At 36.3% G+C, this 18,303-nt stretch overlaps 1 protein-coding gene across 11 annotated transcripts in view; it reads right to left on the bottom strand.

The window, feature by feature from the left end:
• Window positions 1-1,576: 1,576 nt before the first annotated feature.
• SPIN1 (spindlin 1) overlaps window positions 1,577-18,303 on the bottom strand; it is a 58,695-nt gene continuing 41,968 nt past the window's right edge. For all 11 annotated transcript variants that reach the window (XM_039852161.1, XM_039852159.1, XM_039852154.1 and 8 more), the window contains 3 exons: window positions 10,516-10,769; window positions 8,736-8,969; window positions 1,577-5,126 (listed from right to left, as the gene is read on the bottom strand). In XM_039852161.1, coding sequence (XP_039708095.1) covers window positions 4,927-5,126; window positions 8,736-8,969; window positions 10,516-10,769 — 688 coding nt within the window. In that variant the 3' untranslated portion in view covers window positions 1,577-4,926. The remainder of the gene's footprint in view (window positions 5,127-8,735; window positions 8,970-10,515; window positions 10,770-18,303) is intronic.

Genomic DNA, 18,303 nt, shown 5'->3' with positions numbered 1-18,303 from the left:
AAATCAGCAGCCTAAAAACTTACAAATACATGACAAACTGATTACTGGAAATATTGTGCATAAGACTGTGGTTTTATAAGAATATTAATTTAATGACATGTTTAAAGTATCTTTGAAATAGAAAATAGTATCTGCATTTTTATAATGAAAATTATTTAAATTTCTTCAGCATAATTTCTCTCCAAAATAAGAGACTTATTTTTTCCAGGAAAAAAATAACTTTGGGTTCTAATTCTTATGATAGAGAGACACAAATTCCTATATTCTAGTGACTAATGTAACTTTTTAAAGGAAATTTGGAAATAACACTTTCTGCTATCAACTCATAATTAAGGTTACAAAAAATTATCAAATCATTCCAGTAGGTAATTTAATTCTGAAGCATTAACAGCAGCTTGGAGGCTGCGCACAGTGTTGAATATCCAAGTCCTGATGACCTCTGTAATCCTGGACAAGATACTCAAGCCCCACCCCACCTTCCTTAAATGTACGACATGGAGAAAAATCATGCCTTCCTCATAGGATAAAGAATTAAATGAATTAATGGGTGGAAGGTGCTTGGCACGGTACTTACTAATCATTTGCAAGTGCTTTTATTACCACAGAGCTGTGACTGTACTGACAAGAAACAATGGAAAGGTAGGCCCATCCCTACAGTTCTCCAATAGTGGTAACTACTTTAAATAGACCAATTCATCAGTTTTCAAACAGCAGTCAGCAACCGCCAACTTTTAGACTAAATTTGCTTTGTTATTTCTTTGGGGAAATATTTCCTGAGTTGTACCTTCAATACCATAAGATGACTGTAAGATCTAGCCCAGTGGAAGCACCTGTGCTTCCAGGGTTATCTCCTCCTGGCACCTGTCTGGAGCTCCTCCCACCCCAGCCTGAAAGGCAGCCCTGAATCCCCTTGGCCAATGCAGGGGATGTACAAGATAAACCTCCTTCAGCCACTCCTGCAAGAACGAAAGGCGACCTATCCTGGCCTTACACAGAATCCTTCAGCAAAACTCAAAAAGGGAACATAAAAAAAAAAATCTAATTAAAGGCACATTACAAACTCTACTTTTTACTTGATGAAAATTACCCAGGAAGATAAAATATAGAGTATACACAGGTCACAGTATTACCTACATTTCTTTGTCCTTACCACTGAGAAATGGAGATTTTTTTATTACAGAATCTCATGGATTGGTGTTTAAGAATTAATAAAGCATCATAGGCAGTATACAAAGCAAGAATAGATGTGAAAGTATAAAATACACATTTAATTCTATTTAAAACAATTCATTAAGTTAAAAATTTTATGATAAATTAAAATTTCTCATTAATGGCAAGTCACAAACTTTAATATTTTGAACTATATAATATATTTGGGATATTGATTATTGCCTCCTCTCCTTTCAGGTATTATTAAATATTATCATCCAAATAAAAATTCTATTTGTTTCTATGTATCTCTGACATTTACATGTGGTGACAAGGGGTAAAAAGGTTACTTAAAATCTTAAAGTAAAACTTTAAAAACTTTTCAGAAGCAGGTTTAACACATCACATTTTGCTCATGAGCACAAAATTTACAGTCAAAAGTTGCACATAAAGGGTTTATTTTAAATGTTTTAAGGATAGGATAGAGTTACATCATAATTATAAAAATTACTTACAGAATTAACAGATTTATATTGTTTATACTTCTAAATGCAGAGAACAGGGAACTGTCTACACATTGTATAAAATAAAATTAAAATTAAAAATGAATTCAAGCTTGAAAGATGAGGTCATTTACCTAATTTTAAGATGCGAACACAAAGACCTCTGAACTATACACATTCGTTCAAACTGCACTACAATGATGGAAAATACAAAAAGCGCAGCATTTCCAAGGAACCACAAACATTTCGACCATAATTATTTTGTTATTAATAATTGTTCCTATTTTGTCTTTGGAGAACTTTTTTTTTTTTATTTTAAGACAATCAGCTTAATGTTTTCAGGCACTACAATTTGTGACAATCAAAACAGTCTTCTAATGGGTCTACGACGTTCAGAGATTCAAGCCCAATGCACTTCGGGGTTTGGCACATAAAACAATAGAAATAAAATCCGGTTTAGAAGTAACTGTGATTGTTTTAAGATGCACAGTCCCTTCAAATGCTGCATGACACGTACGACTGGAAAATCACCTTCTGTTGGCACTACATTTGCTTCACCAGTGCATTTTATCCTACAACCACTACAACAGCACAGTAAGCAAATATACAGAAAACTGAAAACAAATAAAAACAAAGAGAAAACAAAAAACCTAAATATCTACAACATGCATTTTTTGTTAGTTACATTGAACATTCTACTTAGAATAGAGCATGCAAAAAAGGATGGTCTGCTTTTAAGGTTTTCCTTTGAAGCTTTACGTGGCAGCCAGACATCACCCACACGCACACACGACACAATAATACTATAGCAGGTCAATGAGGAAGGCCAATACATTTTATACAGAGATTCATGTCTTGTGTTGTCACAAGTCCCATGATAATTTTGGAAATTAATGTTGGATTCCTAAAACAAGGAACCAACATTCAGATACCAGGAAAACGCAAGCAGTGCATGCAGATCTGAAACATGAGCCTAAAACGAAGCCTGAAATACTTGGCTAGGGAGAATTAGTCACAGCATCAGTAAGTGTGGTTTAAGCCACTGAAAGGAAAAATATTAGAAAAAAAATTGGAAAACAAAACACCCCTTTCCCCTTCCTCCAGCCTTAAAGGCAACAAATAGAATAATTAAAATAATGATAATCACTTGTCACATTCATCTAGAGTGGCAGATTATGTGGTACTGAAGTTGCTATCAAGATACTTGCAGAAAAACCACAATGCAAGTCATTAAGTAATGCTAGAAATGTTTCAACTGATCCAACCCTCAGGATACTTTCAAAGGGCTTTGTTTTTCAGCCCAAAGTCACTGTGCTTGTTTGCCCAGTGCGCACACTGGACACAGTCTGGGCCACACAGGTCCACCCGGGATTGGAGGCCTGGGCTTGGCCTTGAGATTCACATGCAGGGGCTCTGACAAGAGCCACCAGGAAAACGGATGATAGACAGCTTGACACTTGTTCAAGCACGGGAGGAGCATCTAAAACCTGGGTATTCACTGCATGGAGAAGCTTGCCCTTGCCTGCCTACTATGAGGCATTGGGCATGCTACAGAGAAATGGGGTGTGTTATGTACACGGTACGTGGGGTTACCATCCAACAGCACAAGGCACGGCCTTCCTGGAGGCGAAAATGGGCATCAATCATGTGGACCATGCGTAGCAAGACCTTGAAACTACAGAATCTCTAACATCAAAGATGTCCACAATGGAGGTGGCAAGGAAGCTCTGGTGTTTCAATGACAGCACAAGTGGTTAGCCTTCTGCCCGAATCTCAGGTAAGATTTCCAATCTCCACAAAAGACTGGTTTCACATATGGCATTTCTCCTGGCTTTCAAATCGCCAGGACTTATCCAAACCAAGTGACAGAGAAGCATTTTGCTGCTAAACCAACCACTTTTTTGGTTAAAACCACCTTGCAAGAATAAGCCACGAAGGGATTCTGTGGCTAAGGGCAGCTATCAGTCACATCTACGAGATAGCGCAGGCGACTGACCCTGGTGTGGCAGGGTCCAACTGCATGAAATGAATCCATGTCAGCAGCACACTGTGAGCAAGAACATACAGCACCTCAAAAGGTGTCATATTTCAGCTGGTATTTGTCTAGACGTTCTTTGTGAGGAAAAGCTGGGAAGGGGTGGGGGAGCCTTTGGACCATAATCATTTATCAGTAATAACAGTAATAAAAATAAAAATGTCCCAGAGAACTTGTTAGAGGACAATACTGCTATTCTTAAACCTACATTCTAATATAAAAGCACTATGTTCTTCCAGGAACTTACCAAATACACTTACTCAAATGACTGATGTACTATTGCCCTTTAAATCCATGTACTAAAATCCAGATTACTGATTTGTACGAATAATGGACCGAATGTGCTGTCCAAAATTCACCGGCATTATACTGTGTGGAAAAAGTACCTGGGCTTTGCTAAAAAAAAAAAAAAAAAGTATTTATGATAAAAAATATAAACAAAAAATTTTATAAAGCTTAGACTTAAAGGCAGCCTTTACAGATTTCTAACTATTCTATAAAATTCTATTGTGGGTCATTAACTGTTGAGAAGTGATTCATATTTGGACTTATGGTTTAAAGCCTCCAGACTGAAAAGGTGCTCTGAACTTCTGACATTCAAAAGAAGCTGAACATCCCCTCTGTGCTTCCTGTGCCCAAATTTAATTTTAAATAAACAGCAATAATATATTAGATATAAGTGACTTGGGTCATGCACTCCTGTTAAACTGGAGAAAATTATTTAACCCCCATCCCAATCCACAAAGAAAGGACTGCCAATGAAGTGTGTGTGTATATGTGTATGTGTGTACATAGATCTATGTGTGTATATATATATTATATATGTATACACACAGACATAGATAGGTAGATATAAGATACATATATATCTCAAAAAAAGCAGTAACAAAAATACCAAACTATGCTTGCATTGTGGCAGAATAAGAGAATGTTAAGAGTGAAGGGGAAATGGATAAGATCTATTACAGTTTCAACTATGATACTAGCTTAACTTTCACCAAACTTGCCTGTAACTCCCCTCCAAACAGACTTCTTTTTAAGAGGAAGGAGTTCCTTACACAAAATGCTTTGTGTTCACATAAATCTGTACTATTCAGAACAAAACCAGTTCTGCTGGCAGAGATTGTGGGTTCGCAGGGACATTTAAGCTTTCATTAAACTGGAAAGCAATCAAGTCTTTTATGTCTACAAATTATACATTTAATAGTTCCACAAATTTGGCAAAGTTCATGATGACATCTAGGATGTTTTCACCAAATCGTAGACATAAATATGGAAATCATCATCAAACTTGATGAAATAGACAGATGGTTTGGCTTCTACTTGATGAATGACCATGCCAGTCCTTTTAGAGCCATCTTCTTTGGCATATTCCACTTGTTTGCCTACCAGGCTGTCCACAACCTCTCCTGGTTCCCTTTCTGCTGGAGGTGAATCATCTATATGTAAAGAGGGGGGGAAAAAAAATTAAAGTCAAATTTTAGTTACATACCAACTTATATATCTATTTCAATAATAATTAAAAAATTTTTTAAATATTCTGAAGTCATCTTATCTAGACCATGAGCAGCAAACTTTTTCTTCGAAGGCCAGACAATACGTTAGGCTTGAGGCTACATGGTCTCTGTATCAACTACTAGGCCTTTGTGGTGTGAGAGCAGCCATAGATGACATTATAAACGAACGGGGTGGCCGTGTGCCAGTAAAACTTCATTTACAAAAACAGCATGCCAACCCGAGATCTAGACATGTAAACAATTTTGAAAATCATAACCAAATTCCTTTGGCTCATGTTTAACTATGGCTATAACTACCTGAGGAGATAAGGACTAAAAGAAGGGCCAAGAAAAAAATCTAAATAAGGATATATCTTCTTAAAAACAAGTTTGAGTTACTCTAAAATAGGATTTTAAAGCAGATAATACCTACTGGGATTACTGAGAATATGCCACGTACTTAAAATATCCAAGTATTTCTTGTCTTATCCTGTGAACAAGGCTTCTTTCTCCTCAACTTCATTTCATTACACATCTTCCTAAAGCCAATTTCAAAATAGAGATTTCCCATGCTTTAAAAATATGTGCTAAGTGAACTCCACCCCCAGACAACTTAAAACTGAATCTCTGAGAATGGCTGAAGCACCTGTATTTTTTAAAAGGTCCCCAGGGAAATATGTGTTGGAAAAAGCCGCTTTATGACCTAACAGGAATTCTGTTCTAGGAATATACATGAAATGAGAGCAAACTATCACTACCAATAACAACAAAGAAAAGTAAAAGAGAAAAAAAAGGGGGATGGAGCTAGGCAGTTAACAATTCTATTTTAAGAAACCCCATGTAGGCCCTGTTGTAGCAGAAGGCCTTCAGGTAGAGAGACCAGATATCCTGGTTTGCCCAGGACAGTCCAGGCTTATGCCACTTGTCCCAGCACAATGATTAGCAGTGTACCATTAATTCTCACAGGTATCCTGGTTTGAATCATCATCATTTATTTATGTTAATGGTAGTTTGCCTCTATATGATTACAATAAATTCTCACTGAATGACACAATCCAAACCCTATTCTTATCTCTGATTCTAAGAGTCACACACAATACAACTAAAATGCTGAGGATGATGTTACCAGCAATTCTTTTAAACAGCGAAGTGATGAGGAAACCTAAGCTGAAATCTCTTCAAAGATGCCCTTCCCGCAAGCAGCAGCAGCAGCAGCAGCAGAATTCCACACGGCATAATCCCTTCATGTTCACAAAGGAATACCGAAAGCATGATCCCCATACATTTTGCAGTAACATGAGCAAAGAAGAGGCCACTGTAGAGCTCTTGGATTGAGTCACTAGTATAACTAATGATAAATAAGCTTCCATACTACTATCCATAAAAATATTTAGCAGTTTCATGAAAGATAGGGGAGAGGATAAAGACATGGTTGGGAGAGGAGAGGAAGCATGTGCAAATGACCTCACACTTTCTATTACCAAGTTCACAGTATTTACTTTGACTGGATATAGCTCTACCAAAAAAAAAATAAAAAACCAACTTTATGTAGGTTGGAAAAATGCTTTTAAGGAACATTCTCATGATAATTCCTGTCTATATGAACACTTTCCATTTTGCATTTATAATAAATGTACACAAATGTAATGGAAAAAATTTCAGAAGGTAGAACAGTCAGGGCCTAATGAAGACCTGAGTAGGTAGGGCACTACTTGACTAGTTTAAAACCAAGAGGAAGAATACATACATAAAAAAAAAAAAAAAAAAGAGAGAGAGAGAGAGAGATTCTGTCACATTGCTGATATTACAATTGTCTGTTCCAGGGCTCCATGTGTTTGAGGAAAGGCTATGGAGTAGTTTAAAAAAGAATAGGCTTACTCAATAATTCCATTCACAATAGCATCAAAAAGAATAAAATACGTGCAAATGAATTTAACAACAGAAGTGCAAAGTGTGTACTATGAAAACAAGACACTGTTAATAAAAAATTTGTTTTAAATCTCAATAAACAAACAGAAAAACGTCCCATGCTCACGGGCCAGAGGCTTAACATTGTCAAGAGGGCAATACTTCCCAAACTGATCTAAAGATTCAATACAATCTCCATTAGAATCCCAGCTACTTCTTTGCAAAAACTGACAGGCTGATTCCAAAATTCACATGGAATTGCAAGAGACCCAGAAAAGCCAAAACAATTCAAGGGGTGAGGGAGGGTGGATAGGAACATTCGCACTTTCAGATTTCAAAACTTATTACAAAGCAATACAATCAAGTGTGGCACTGGCATAACCAGACATACGGATGAATGGGATAGAAAGTCCAGAAGTACACCCATACATCTACAGTCAACTGATTTTCAATAAGGGTGCCAAAACCATTCAATAGAGGAAAGAATAGTTTTTCCAAAAAATGGTGCTCATATGCAAAGGAATGAAGTTGGATCCTTAAGCCACATCATAAACAAAAATTAACACAAAACATAAAGATCTAAGAAGAGCTAAAGACCTATATGTAAGAGCTAAAACTTAAGACTTGTGGAAGAAAACAAAGGAGTAAAATCTTTATAGCCTTGGATTTGGCAAGGGATTATAAGATATAACACCAAAAGCATGAACAAAATAAAAATTAGATAAAATGGACTTTAGAATGCAATCAAGACAGTGAAGAGAAACCACAGAATTAAAGTATCTGCAAATCATACACCTGACAAGAGACTTATATCTAGAATATTGACTCTTACAACTCAATAATATAAACACAACCCAACTGAAAAAAAAGGGCAAAGGACATGAACAGACATTTCTCTAAAGATGACATACGAATGGCCAGTAACAATGAAAAAATACTTGACATCTTTAGTTATCAGGGAAATGCAAAGCAAATCACAATGAGATATCACTTCGCAACCACTAGAATCAAAAAGTCAGATAACAATAAGTGTTGAAAAGACATGGAGAAATACACTGTTGACAAGAATGTATAATGGTGCAACAGTGTTGAAATTAGTCTGGTAGTTCCCTAAACAATTCAACATAGAATGACCACTACGATCCATCAATTCCACTCCTAGGTATACACCCAAGAGAAGTGAAAACGTGTCCACTCAGGCACTTGCACAATGTTTATAGCAACAGTCTTTATAATAACCAAAGGGTAGAGAACAATCCAAATGTCTATCAACAGATGAACAAATACACAAAATACAGCATCCATACAATGGAGTTATTTCTGGCTATAAATAAAATGAAGTACCAACATATACTACGACACGGAGCCTTGAAAACATAATGCTGAGTGAAAGAAGCCAGTCACAAAGGACTCTGTATTATATACTCCATTCATAAGAAAGTCCAATGTCCGAACAGGTAAATCTATACAGAAAATAAATTGCTCTTGGCAAAGAAAAAAAAAAATCACATTTGGTGTATTACTGAATCATTTATTCTTAATAATTAAAATAAAAAATATATCTGCAAAATAATCAGATAACTTGTTCTAAAATTCAAATTACTTTTGAATCATCAAAAATAAAAGTTGTCAATCCATACTTACTAGAATCAGGCATAATGCGAAGGTCTCCTTCTTTATAATCATCTAATAGCTGATACATGTACAAGACGGGGTCTTTCTCATAGGTGATGTAAAACCATGTGTTCATTATAGGGGCACGTGCTAAGACCATTCCCCTCCACTCGTCTTTAGAGCCATCCTCGGTCTCAAACATGTGCTCTACTGCTTTGCCAATCATTGTGTCGGCTAGGTGCGCATCACTGATTCGAGATGTTGCTGGGGACAAAAAAAGCAAACAATGGTTTACAAAACGTTTTACTAAATATGTACTGTGAAAACTGAACATATGCAAGGAGACTATCTGGAATGTTGTCCACATGATACACTAGCCAACATCAGAGTCATCTGGCAGATTTTCAGGACAACAAAACTCATATTGCTGAGCCAACCCAGATTTGATTCCATAGGAACTATTCTACTGTCCCAGGTCAGTTACTTTGAGACTGTTTTTCCTTTTTATTTTTTTGAATTCATCTGCCCTTGGTATTTTATCTAAATTAGAACTTTTGATTGTTTCATCAAGGTATAAAACATTTTTTGTTCTTAATAGTTATTTTAAATTTTGAGATAAGACTTAAAGAAGTTATAAAACTACTAGTGTTACCCATATATCCTTTGACCCATCTTCCCTTTATATTAATATATAATCTTACATAAATAGCCACAGTTCATTTATTGAAACTAAGAAATTAACCTATACAAGGCACAGGTTTTTACTCTTGCTCCTACAATCTATTTCTACAGCAACCAGAGTGATATTTGTGGCAGATATACCAGATTGTGTTGTTTACTTGCTTAAAATGCTCCAGTGCTTTCTTTTCATAATTTGAAAAACAAACTGCTTCTCATGGGCCATCTTCCCCTGTTGGCCCTCTTCCCTCCTGTTCTGTCACCTTCTTCATGACTGACTACACCTTAGTGACACGGGCATCCTTCCTAGGACAACCTCTGTTTCTCCCCATCCCAGCCATGCACTACCTTCATACCTTCAGGAGCCTGCTCTCAAAGGCTCTTCAGAACCACCTGGTGGAAGCATCCCCACCAGTCACAGTCGCCTCATCCAGTTTTATTTCTTAATGGCATTTACTATTATCTGTAGTTATTTTGTTTTACATGTTTATTTGCTTTTAGCCTGAACACCATGAGGCAAGTAGAGGTCTTTGCTGTCCTATTTCCAATATGGAACTCACAGCGGTTCAAAATTTGGTGTACAAATTATTTCAGAGGGCAGTGGGCTGTTCTAGACAACCTGTGTGGTCAGGAGTGGGCCTCCATACTGGTTTATCAACAGCCCTCTGCAGGCCTGCTCTACATTCTTTTAAGAAGTAGGTAAAAATAACAAGCTCCATTTCTTTTATTTTAATACTAGGAAATTACATAGATTCCTACTGATTATAAGGTTTCTCCAGTCCTCATATTTTAAGACAAATGTCTTTTTTAAAAAATTAGCACTTCTACTTCACTCATGAGTGCTTCTGTTTCTGTTAAATAAAATTCAAAGGAACAAAAGAAATAACTATGTTAAAATTGTAAACATTTGGGGGAACAATTTTATACATTTATATCTCCCACAGTTCCTTGAATTATAGTTTTAAAGTATCTACTGATCAATTTGTGTGGTATTAAATGATTGATTTAAATATGGAGTGTTTGTGCTCCGATAAAAATTAAAATATCAATAATGCAAAAGAATAATCAGAAAGCATCCATTTCAACAATCATTTTTAAAGCATATAACGTGCAAATAGTAAAGAGAACTTACCAACTCTATCAGGGAGAACTTCAAGTGCAGAAACTCTTTCATCTTTATTAAGTTCTAGTCCATAAACACAGTCAAATCCATCGTATTTTATAAGATACAAAGAAGGGTTTACAGGCACCTGGTCCAGAACGGTTCCTTTCCACTGGGTGACAGGGCCACTCCCCTCCTTCCACCCATGCTGAATCCTGCAGCCTACGATGTTCCGCCGAGGCTGGGACACAGGCTTGCTCGGCCCCACACTGCTCCGGTGTTTTCTATATTCACACATATACACATGTAAGGTATCAGCTCAAAGGTATGCATTCCTAGATCTAACACAACTGCTGCTAGCTAGCATGCTCTCACTAGATGACCCCTGCTGTGCTGGCTAATATTGCCACTCGGGCAGGTGGCTCCAGGTGGCCACTGCCCAGTCCCACAGCCATGCAGTGTGGCTCACAGGTGGTGCCTTTTTCTACCACCATGTGTATACATAATATGTTGGCAGGAGGAGTTTCCTGTGCACCCTAACTTTGGATAGGAAGAAAAACTTGACTGGTCTGTGGCAACTTAAGCCCCAATAATAAGCATCAGTTTTTCAGCTGAGTTTCCTAATTCAATCAACTCACAATTAGCCATGCATACATATGGCTTTATACTATATAAATCCTTTTCTAGTCAGAAATTACAATTATTCAATTTCATCCATTTGAATGCTCACATAATTTTGCCCCCAGTGGCTTAAATGGTAAGAATAAGCTAGACATTTAACTTTTTTCTTAAACTGGAGTCCAGACTGGCTTATATCCATGTATTATACCATCATTACTTCTTTTGAAAACATATATTTAAACATTTAAATTTGTGACAAATAATATTAAAAATTATTGGACCAACACCAAACTACATTCCTTCTAAATTATTAACAACTGAAAAATCTATATGTTTACAGATAATACACCTGGTTCTTGTTATCAGGAAAAAAATAATTTTTACCTAGATATCCACTGATATCCAAAGGGGACAAGATTTGGCCTGAATACAAGCTGAATGCCTAAGCCATTATGGCAACCTGGATGCTATTATATGCCAAGAATGAGAAATTTTAAAGAACAAGAAAGGATTCCCTTCCCACACTTTATGAGCATAAAGCTCTCATTTGGTACACCATGAATAAAAGTGATAAACAGCTAGCATAAACACAAACTTAAAAAAAAAAAGTTTTATAGGCTGGAATATTTAGAATTACAATTATATACATTTTAAATAGACTCATTTGGTAAATTTATTGAGTTTGTGAAAGAGAACAAGCTGTAGCAAATCATTTGGGCTACCTTGATAAAGCCTGGAATTAGATGATCTGGGCCTTTACCTAAGCAAGATGGGGAACACCATTTGAAGAACACCCCAGAAAGAAAATTCTAGTTAGACTGGAAAAGGGTTCACGAGGTTCCGTGCAGGACTGTGAGAAGACCAGAAAAAGCTGAGGCTGCCCCAGCCTTTAAGGCTCTGCAAACACCCAACCGAGCCTGCACTGAGGATAGATACACTGCTGGGGACAACATCTTAAATGAACAGGCCAGGGCCACAACCCAAAGGAAAAAGGTTCAGAGGCTAAAAGGCAAGGTTCAAAGGAGGCAGACCGCAAAAGGTATGATCGAGGAGACCATATAGAGACTTTAAGTATGCCGTAAGAAAACAGAGAGCTGAGAGCTCTGCAGAGAGGACAGTTGACCTGGAATGGAATAGTCTTACCCTTCTCATTTACAAGAAAGGATAATAGTGGAACCAACATAGGACAATACTGTAACAATTAGAATGATGCACCAACTGGCAATGGAGGCAGACCCAAAACGCATGTCCATGAGGTAGAGTTAACTACCACTTAACGTTAGGCAAACAAGAGAGACCATGAAAAAGGACCTTATATCAGAAATGAGACTGCTATATAAGGCATGAGGAAAATTAGGCACAGTTTAGCAAACAAGTAATGCTTTGAACACTTTTCAGAAATGAACACTAAACAGAGGAACATGAGAAGAAACAGACACCATGGGGCACATAAGGGAAATAGATGATGAAAAGGAGACAGATGGGGCAAAAAATAAAGAATTAAAAGATGGTGACAGATATGAAATCCCAAGGTCTATCAGAATTACCCAAAAACTAAAATCAAAGAAATAAAAAATAATAAATTCAAGAAAAAATTCCTGAAATAAAAAAATTTAAATACACAAAATCACTCCTGTGAAAACTGACTCTGAACTAGTGACACTAAGACATTCTAGTAAAACAAATGGACTTTAAAATAAATAACATCTCTTGAGCATCCAGGACAAGAACTATATTATATATAAGGAAAACAGAATGTGACAACATTGTGTGCCACAAGACAACGGTGTGACAAAATTAAGGTTGTCAGGTAAGAAATCGTAAGCCAAAGGTTTTGTAATCAGCCAAGAATTCTGACCTCAAAGTAAAAGGTCACACACAAAACGGTGTCAATGTGTAAGAATTTGGGGAACACTGTTCTCACAGATGCTTCCTGCAGAAGTTACAGGACAAGAATTTCAGATAATCAAAGAACACTTAGAAAAGTTTCACAATAGGGCCAATAGTAAACCATGAATATATCTAACTGCAGAACAAACATGGAGACAAGAAATAAAATAGTATGTAAATATTATCTGCTCTAAAAGGGTTAAAATACTACTCTGAAAACGGAAGGAAAGAATATGTAAAGTAGAACATGTAAAGTAGCTTGTTGAACAAAAGAATATTACAAGAAACAAATTACCTTACATTCAATGGAGAGAGGAAAGGACAGAGCCAAGAGCTAAATTCAATACTGTTCTACGGAAGGAACCGATCTATATCACTGGAAAAAATGAACAGTAAAGAGAAAAAAGCTTAGAGAGGCACTATCAAGTCTGTAACTTGCAACTATACTACTACTCAAACCCTGAAAGATAGTGAAATTCAAGACCTTTTCATATTCCCTGAGAATGTGCCACCACATCCAATTGATCATCTGCGGGAAAGAGATGGTGACAGTAATTACATTTTCGCTTTAGAATACGGGAATCATTTTTAGCATATTTTTCTTCAGAGACAATCAAATCACCTATCTTCTTTTGATCTTTAAGCAAAAGTCCTAGTGATTCATGTTGTATACAGGATCAGGCTTTCTTCACAGCAAAGGCAGAGCTTGGTCCCTAAACCTCATCAAGGAAGAAATTCAGTCATATGCACCCTTTTTGTAATTCACAGACATTCTACTATCACAAGCAAATACGGCATCATCACCAGTGACAGTTAATTTTAATATGTTGACTTTTAATATGTTGGCTGAGCCACAGTACTCAGCTATTTGGTCATTACTCTAGATTTCCTGTAAAGAGCTTTTTTTTTTGGGTAGAAAAACATGTAAATCAGACCACCCTCCACAATGTACGTAGGCCTCTATCACTTAAAGGATTAAGAAAAAGTGTTGTCTACCCAAGGGAAGAGGCAATTCTACCTTTGGACTCCAGCTGCAACCCTGGCTCTTCCCTGGGTCTCTAATCTCTATATAAACACACACACACACACTTGCACATGCATGCACACCACTGGTTCAGTCTCTCTGGAGAAAACTGACTACAATCAAGAAAAGATCCCATCCTAGATTCAGAGACATGAAATTTCTACTACCGTGGTTTCTCAACAAGACCAATACAGACTTAGCCAGTGACAGCAGAAAAGGGTAACTGGCAGACTCAGAGCACCGATTTTCCAGTTCAGTCACTCATCCTTTCTTCATCCATTAGCTGCATTCTTCTGTACTGTTTGGCTCTGGAAGAGGGAGATGTTTGATGCTTCTCTAATCACATTTCAGAACAAGTAGTTTTCATCCCGGCTGCCTCCAATGGTGGTTACAAGGCTTGCCTCTCTCTCCTGAGCTTTACAAGGGACTCAAATATGGCCAGTGGGCAACTCCTTTCACGTGGCTCCCATATCCTTTAATTGTGAAGACACCCTACTTTTTCCTTTTGCATGAATTTTAATTCCTCACTTTACGGGAATTTTAATCAACTTTTGCTGTGATGATAATGCCTGGGTCTATTCTAACATTGTTTTGTTTGCAATACTTTCATTTCCTCACAGCTTTCTTCCTTTATCTGTATATTCAGAGTGAGGTTTTCTTTGCACCAAATAAAGCATCTAATGAAAGCTACAGCTCTTATTTCTAGTCTTCCAGCAATTATTCCTAACTTTTGAAATATCACATTTTAACTTACATTTTCCCTTCCCCAGACCAAGCAAGACTAAAACTAAACAAAAATTTCTTTGTAAAATAAAAATTTTAAAAGCAAACATGTTAGCGCATAAGTAAATCCACCTGGCCAATTTTTATCACTGCTGAAATTTAGGCTTCTGTTCTAAATCATTTTTCATTTCGCTATCTTAAGAATACAAACGATGCTTTATTTAGAAATAAACAAAGAAGGATTTTTGTTGCTTTCTCCCTAATGTTTTCATATATTTTGTTCTCATGTCTATTTTGTCTTTCTATATACATGCACTGTTCAGAGAGGGTTGATAAATGTAAACTCTAAAACTCTTGCAAGCATCAAAATATTATTTTGCCCTCATCCCCGAATAACCTAGGTATTACAAATCAGGTTCCAAAACCCTTTCCCCTTAGCACTTTTACTGGGAAAAAAGTATTTTCATTTTCTTCTATCTCCCAGTTAGGTAACAGATGCCAATCCAATCCTTTTTTTTTGAGGGTAACCTGTTTTTCTCTTTGAGCTTTTAAAATTTTCTTTGTTCCTGGATTCTGAAATGCTACCAGAACTTACATGTTTTTAATGATCCCTCACTACCACTTGATCAATCTAAAGAGAGCTGTGCAAAATCATCTTCCACATTTATTGTTCTCCACCTCCATCCCCCTTTTTGAAATTCTTATTAGATGAACGCTAACACTTTCAGATCTATCCTCTGTGACTCAACTTCCCTCTCATACTATTCAAGAACTCCTTGGCTCAAATTTTCTTGAATTTCTTTAGGTAAAACAGGCTTCAATTTCTGCCTATCGATTATCTTATATAATAGGATTTTTTATTTCTACAAACTGATCGTTTCCTTAACTTTTTTTTTTTTTTAATTAACATGCCTCTGATCCTTGAGGATTTTTACTTCCTTTCCTGATCCCTTATGAACTTTTTGTGTTCGGCTCTACCTATGCTGGGTCTGTTGTCATCTAAGTGGTGGTTTTCTCCACATTTGCTGATTTCTGGTTAGGTCTCCTGTTCCACATGACTTCTTTTCGAGCTGTAAGTGCTCCTCGGGTAACTGATGATTTCTGATGTTCGTATTTAAAATGCAAGGCAAGACAGAGTGAAATCTGCAGCTGTGGTGTATTTCTTTAGGCCATGTCAGGGTCCTGGCATCTGAGCAGTTAAGTGGAGATTCTGATGAAGCAACCATGACCCAGGCAGTTGCAGAGCAGCTGGGAGTGAGCAGAGACCTTAAGTCAGGGGAGGTAAGGCAAGCAACTGCTGCCTCACTAACACTGCTGGTTTCTCACCCATAACAACTTTGGCAACCGTGGCCAGCCTTTGCTGCCTCTGACCTAAACAGTAAGGGTCTAGTGTGAATATTCACTTTTTGAGGTCGTCTTTTTCAGCTCAAAGGGGCTGAGCATTCCTCAGCTCACCTTAGTTTTTATATAAATCTGTCCCCATTTGCTCTATGCCTTCTAGAAATTTCTCAGTGTTGTGGTAATGGTATGTTGGTAAAATTACCCTTCTATGCCAATAAAAGAAACTGCAAAGTCTGAAGAGCTATTTAAGATAAAGTACAGTGAGGTACTATTTTCTATGTGCCTAGAGAACAGACACAACCCTCCTAGTAAAAATTTGGCACTCCATTGTCCCAGTGGTTCCACATCTAGGAATTTATTGAAAGAAAATAATGGACAGGCACAAAGATATAGATAGCTACAGCGATGTTCTCAGCAAGAAACCAGAAATAAAAAATGTTCAACAACAGGTCCCATTGATTCAATAATAGTGTAAATAGATGATGAAATAACTACATAGCTATTAAAATCAAGGAAAAGAATTTAAAGACATTTTAAAAACCCACAAATGAAGAAAACATGACATGGAAAATTTCTACACACAATTATCCATACAGATTTGTAGAAAACTTTCAAAATATATATTAAATTATTAATGGCTATAATCTCTCGATGATGGCATCAGAAATAATTAGGTTATCTTCCTCTGTATTTACGTGTGTTTTCAAAATTTTCTACAATAACACGTATCTCACTTTTACATGCGGATAAAACACAATTTTAATTACTGCTAAATTAATGCCATGAATGTTTCAAATCTAGAAGGAATTATATATAAAAACAAATTATTATACATTTTAATGTTATCAATTCCAAATTCTATTTCTACTGCCTTTCTTTAGTCAAGGGTAATTCTAATTTTAGAATGTCATTTCACTAGTTCTAAAAGAAGATCTAGTATAAACACTGTTTTTATCCAATTTGTTTAATAAATAAGTTACGTAAACTGAAAAGGCAGAGGTAACCAAGACAGATTTCTTCCCAATGAACACTGATGGTAAAAACGGGTAATTAGAACAATACACTACTTTTTTAAATCATTAGTCAAGCTTTCCAATTACTGGGCCTTGAATCCTCTTGCAGCCAAAGTGTACAAAGAATAATATTTTAAAAATATTTTAAAATATATATTCAAATAGTAAATATTGTTTAATATTAAGTGTAGAAATACATAAGTTGTTAATTTTCTTCCAGCTAGCATCTACCTGAAGACAAGGTTCCCTAAACAACAATATAGTAAGACTATCTAATACTGAGCAAATATTGATAATTACTGAAGCTGGGTGATAGGGATTCAGGATAATACTGTTTACTATTCTAAAAATTATATATTAAACAAGTTTTTACATTTTATTTTAATTTCTAATTGCTAATTTAGATTTAAAAAGCAACAAAAAAAACTTTAATAAAAACTAAAGCTTACTTAGTTCAAACACTGTACTACATACATAAGCAAACAAACAATAGAAAGAAGGTATGAAAAGAACATAAACATATTTTAGTCATCTCTAGACCGTGCAATCTAAAAACAGCACAGAAACATGAGATTAACAATTTAAAGTAACTATTTTAAAATGGGGCTCCTTGAATATGGTGATTTATGTTCTCTCTAGATATATGTATTTTTAACAGCCCTTAATCTCTTGTACTTTCTTGGGAAAGACTACAATGTTAACTATTATCTACCAGGTAGTCAATAAACAAACAGCAATATTGTATACAAACACCAAGATACTTCATTCAACCGAGATCATCTGTAATTATAGCCAAGTGCAAATAACAGGCTATAATTGCAAATAATTGTCTTTTTGCAAGATACACACCAGCAAGTATCATGACCCAAACAATTCAAAGATAAAAGCAGAGAAACCAGAATTATACACTGATCATTGGTTTCCTTGTTTCTTATCTCCAGAAGCTATTTCTTGAAATAAATGTTCCAAGGAAACTATAACAATATAAAGTGACTGGAAGGTATATGGCTTGATCAGGGATTAACTGATGGTTAAGAATAGCTTTTCTGCATGTTGCACCTGGAGTAAGAGGTGACTGAGTATACAGCATCAAACTCCTTTCATTGCTGTAACTGTGTGTACTAATTTTCACACCACCTGACTTCTCTGATGTGCCTCAGCTATCAGCCATGATGATGGTTTAGGCTAGAGCTTCTCACTCTGGTA

The sequence above is a fragment of the Pteropus medius genome, unplaced genomic scaffold (genome assembly GCF_902729225.1).
Source record: "Pteropus medius unplaced genomic scaffold, Ma_sr-lr_union100, whole genome shotgun sequence".
Classification (NCBI taxonomy): domain Eukaryota; kingdom Metazoa; phylum Chordata; class Mammalia; order Chiroptera; family Pteropodidae; genus Pteropus; species Pteropus medius.
Note: the sequence above shows the minus strand (reverse complement) of the source record. Positions and strands in the feature narration are given on the sequence as shown.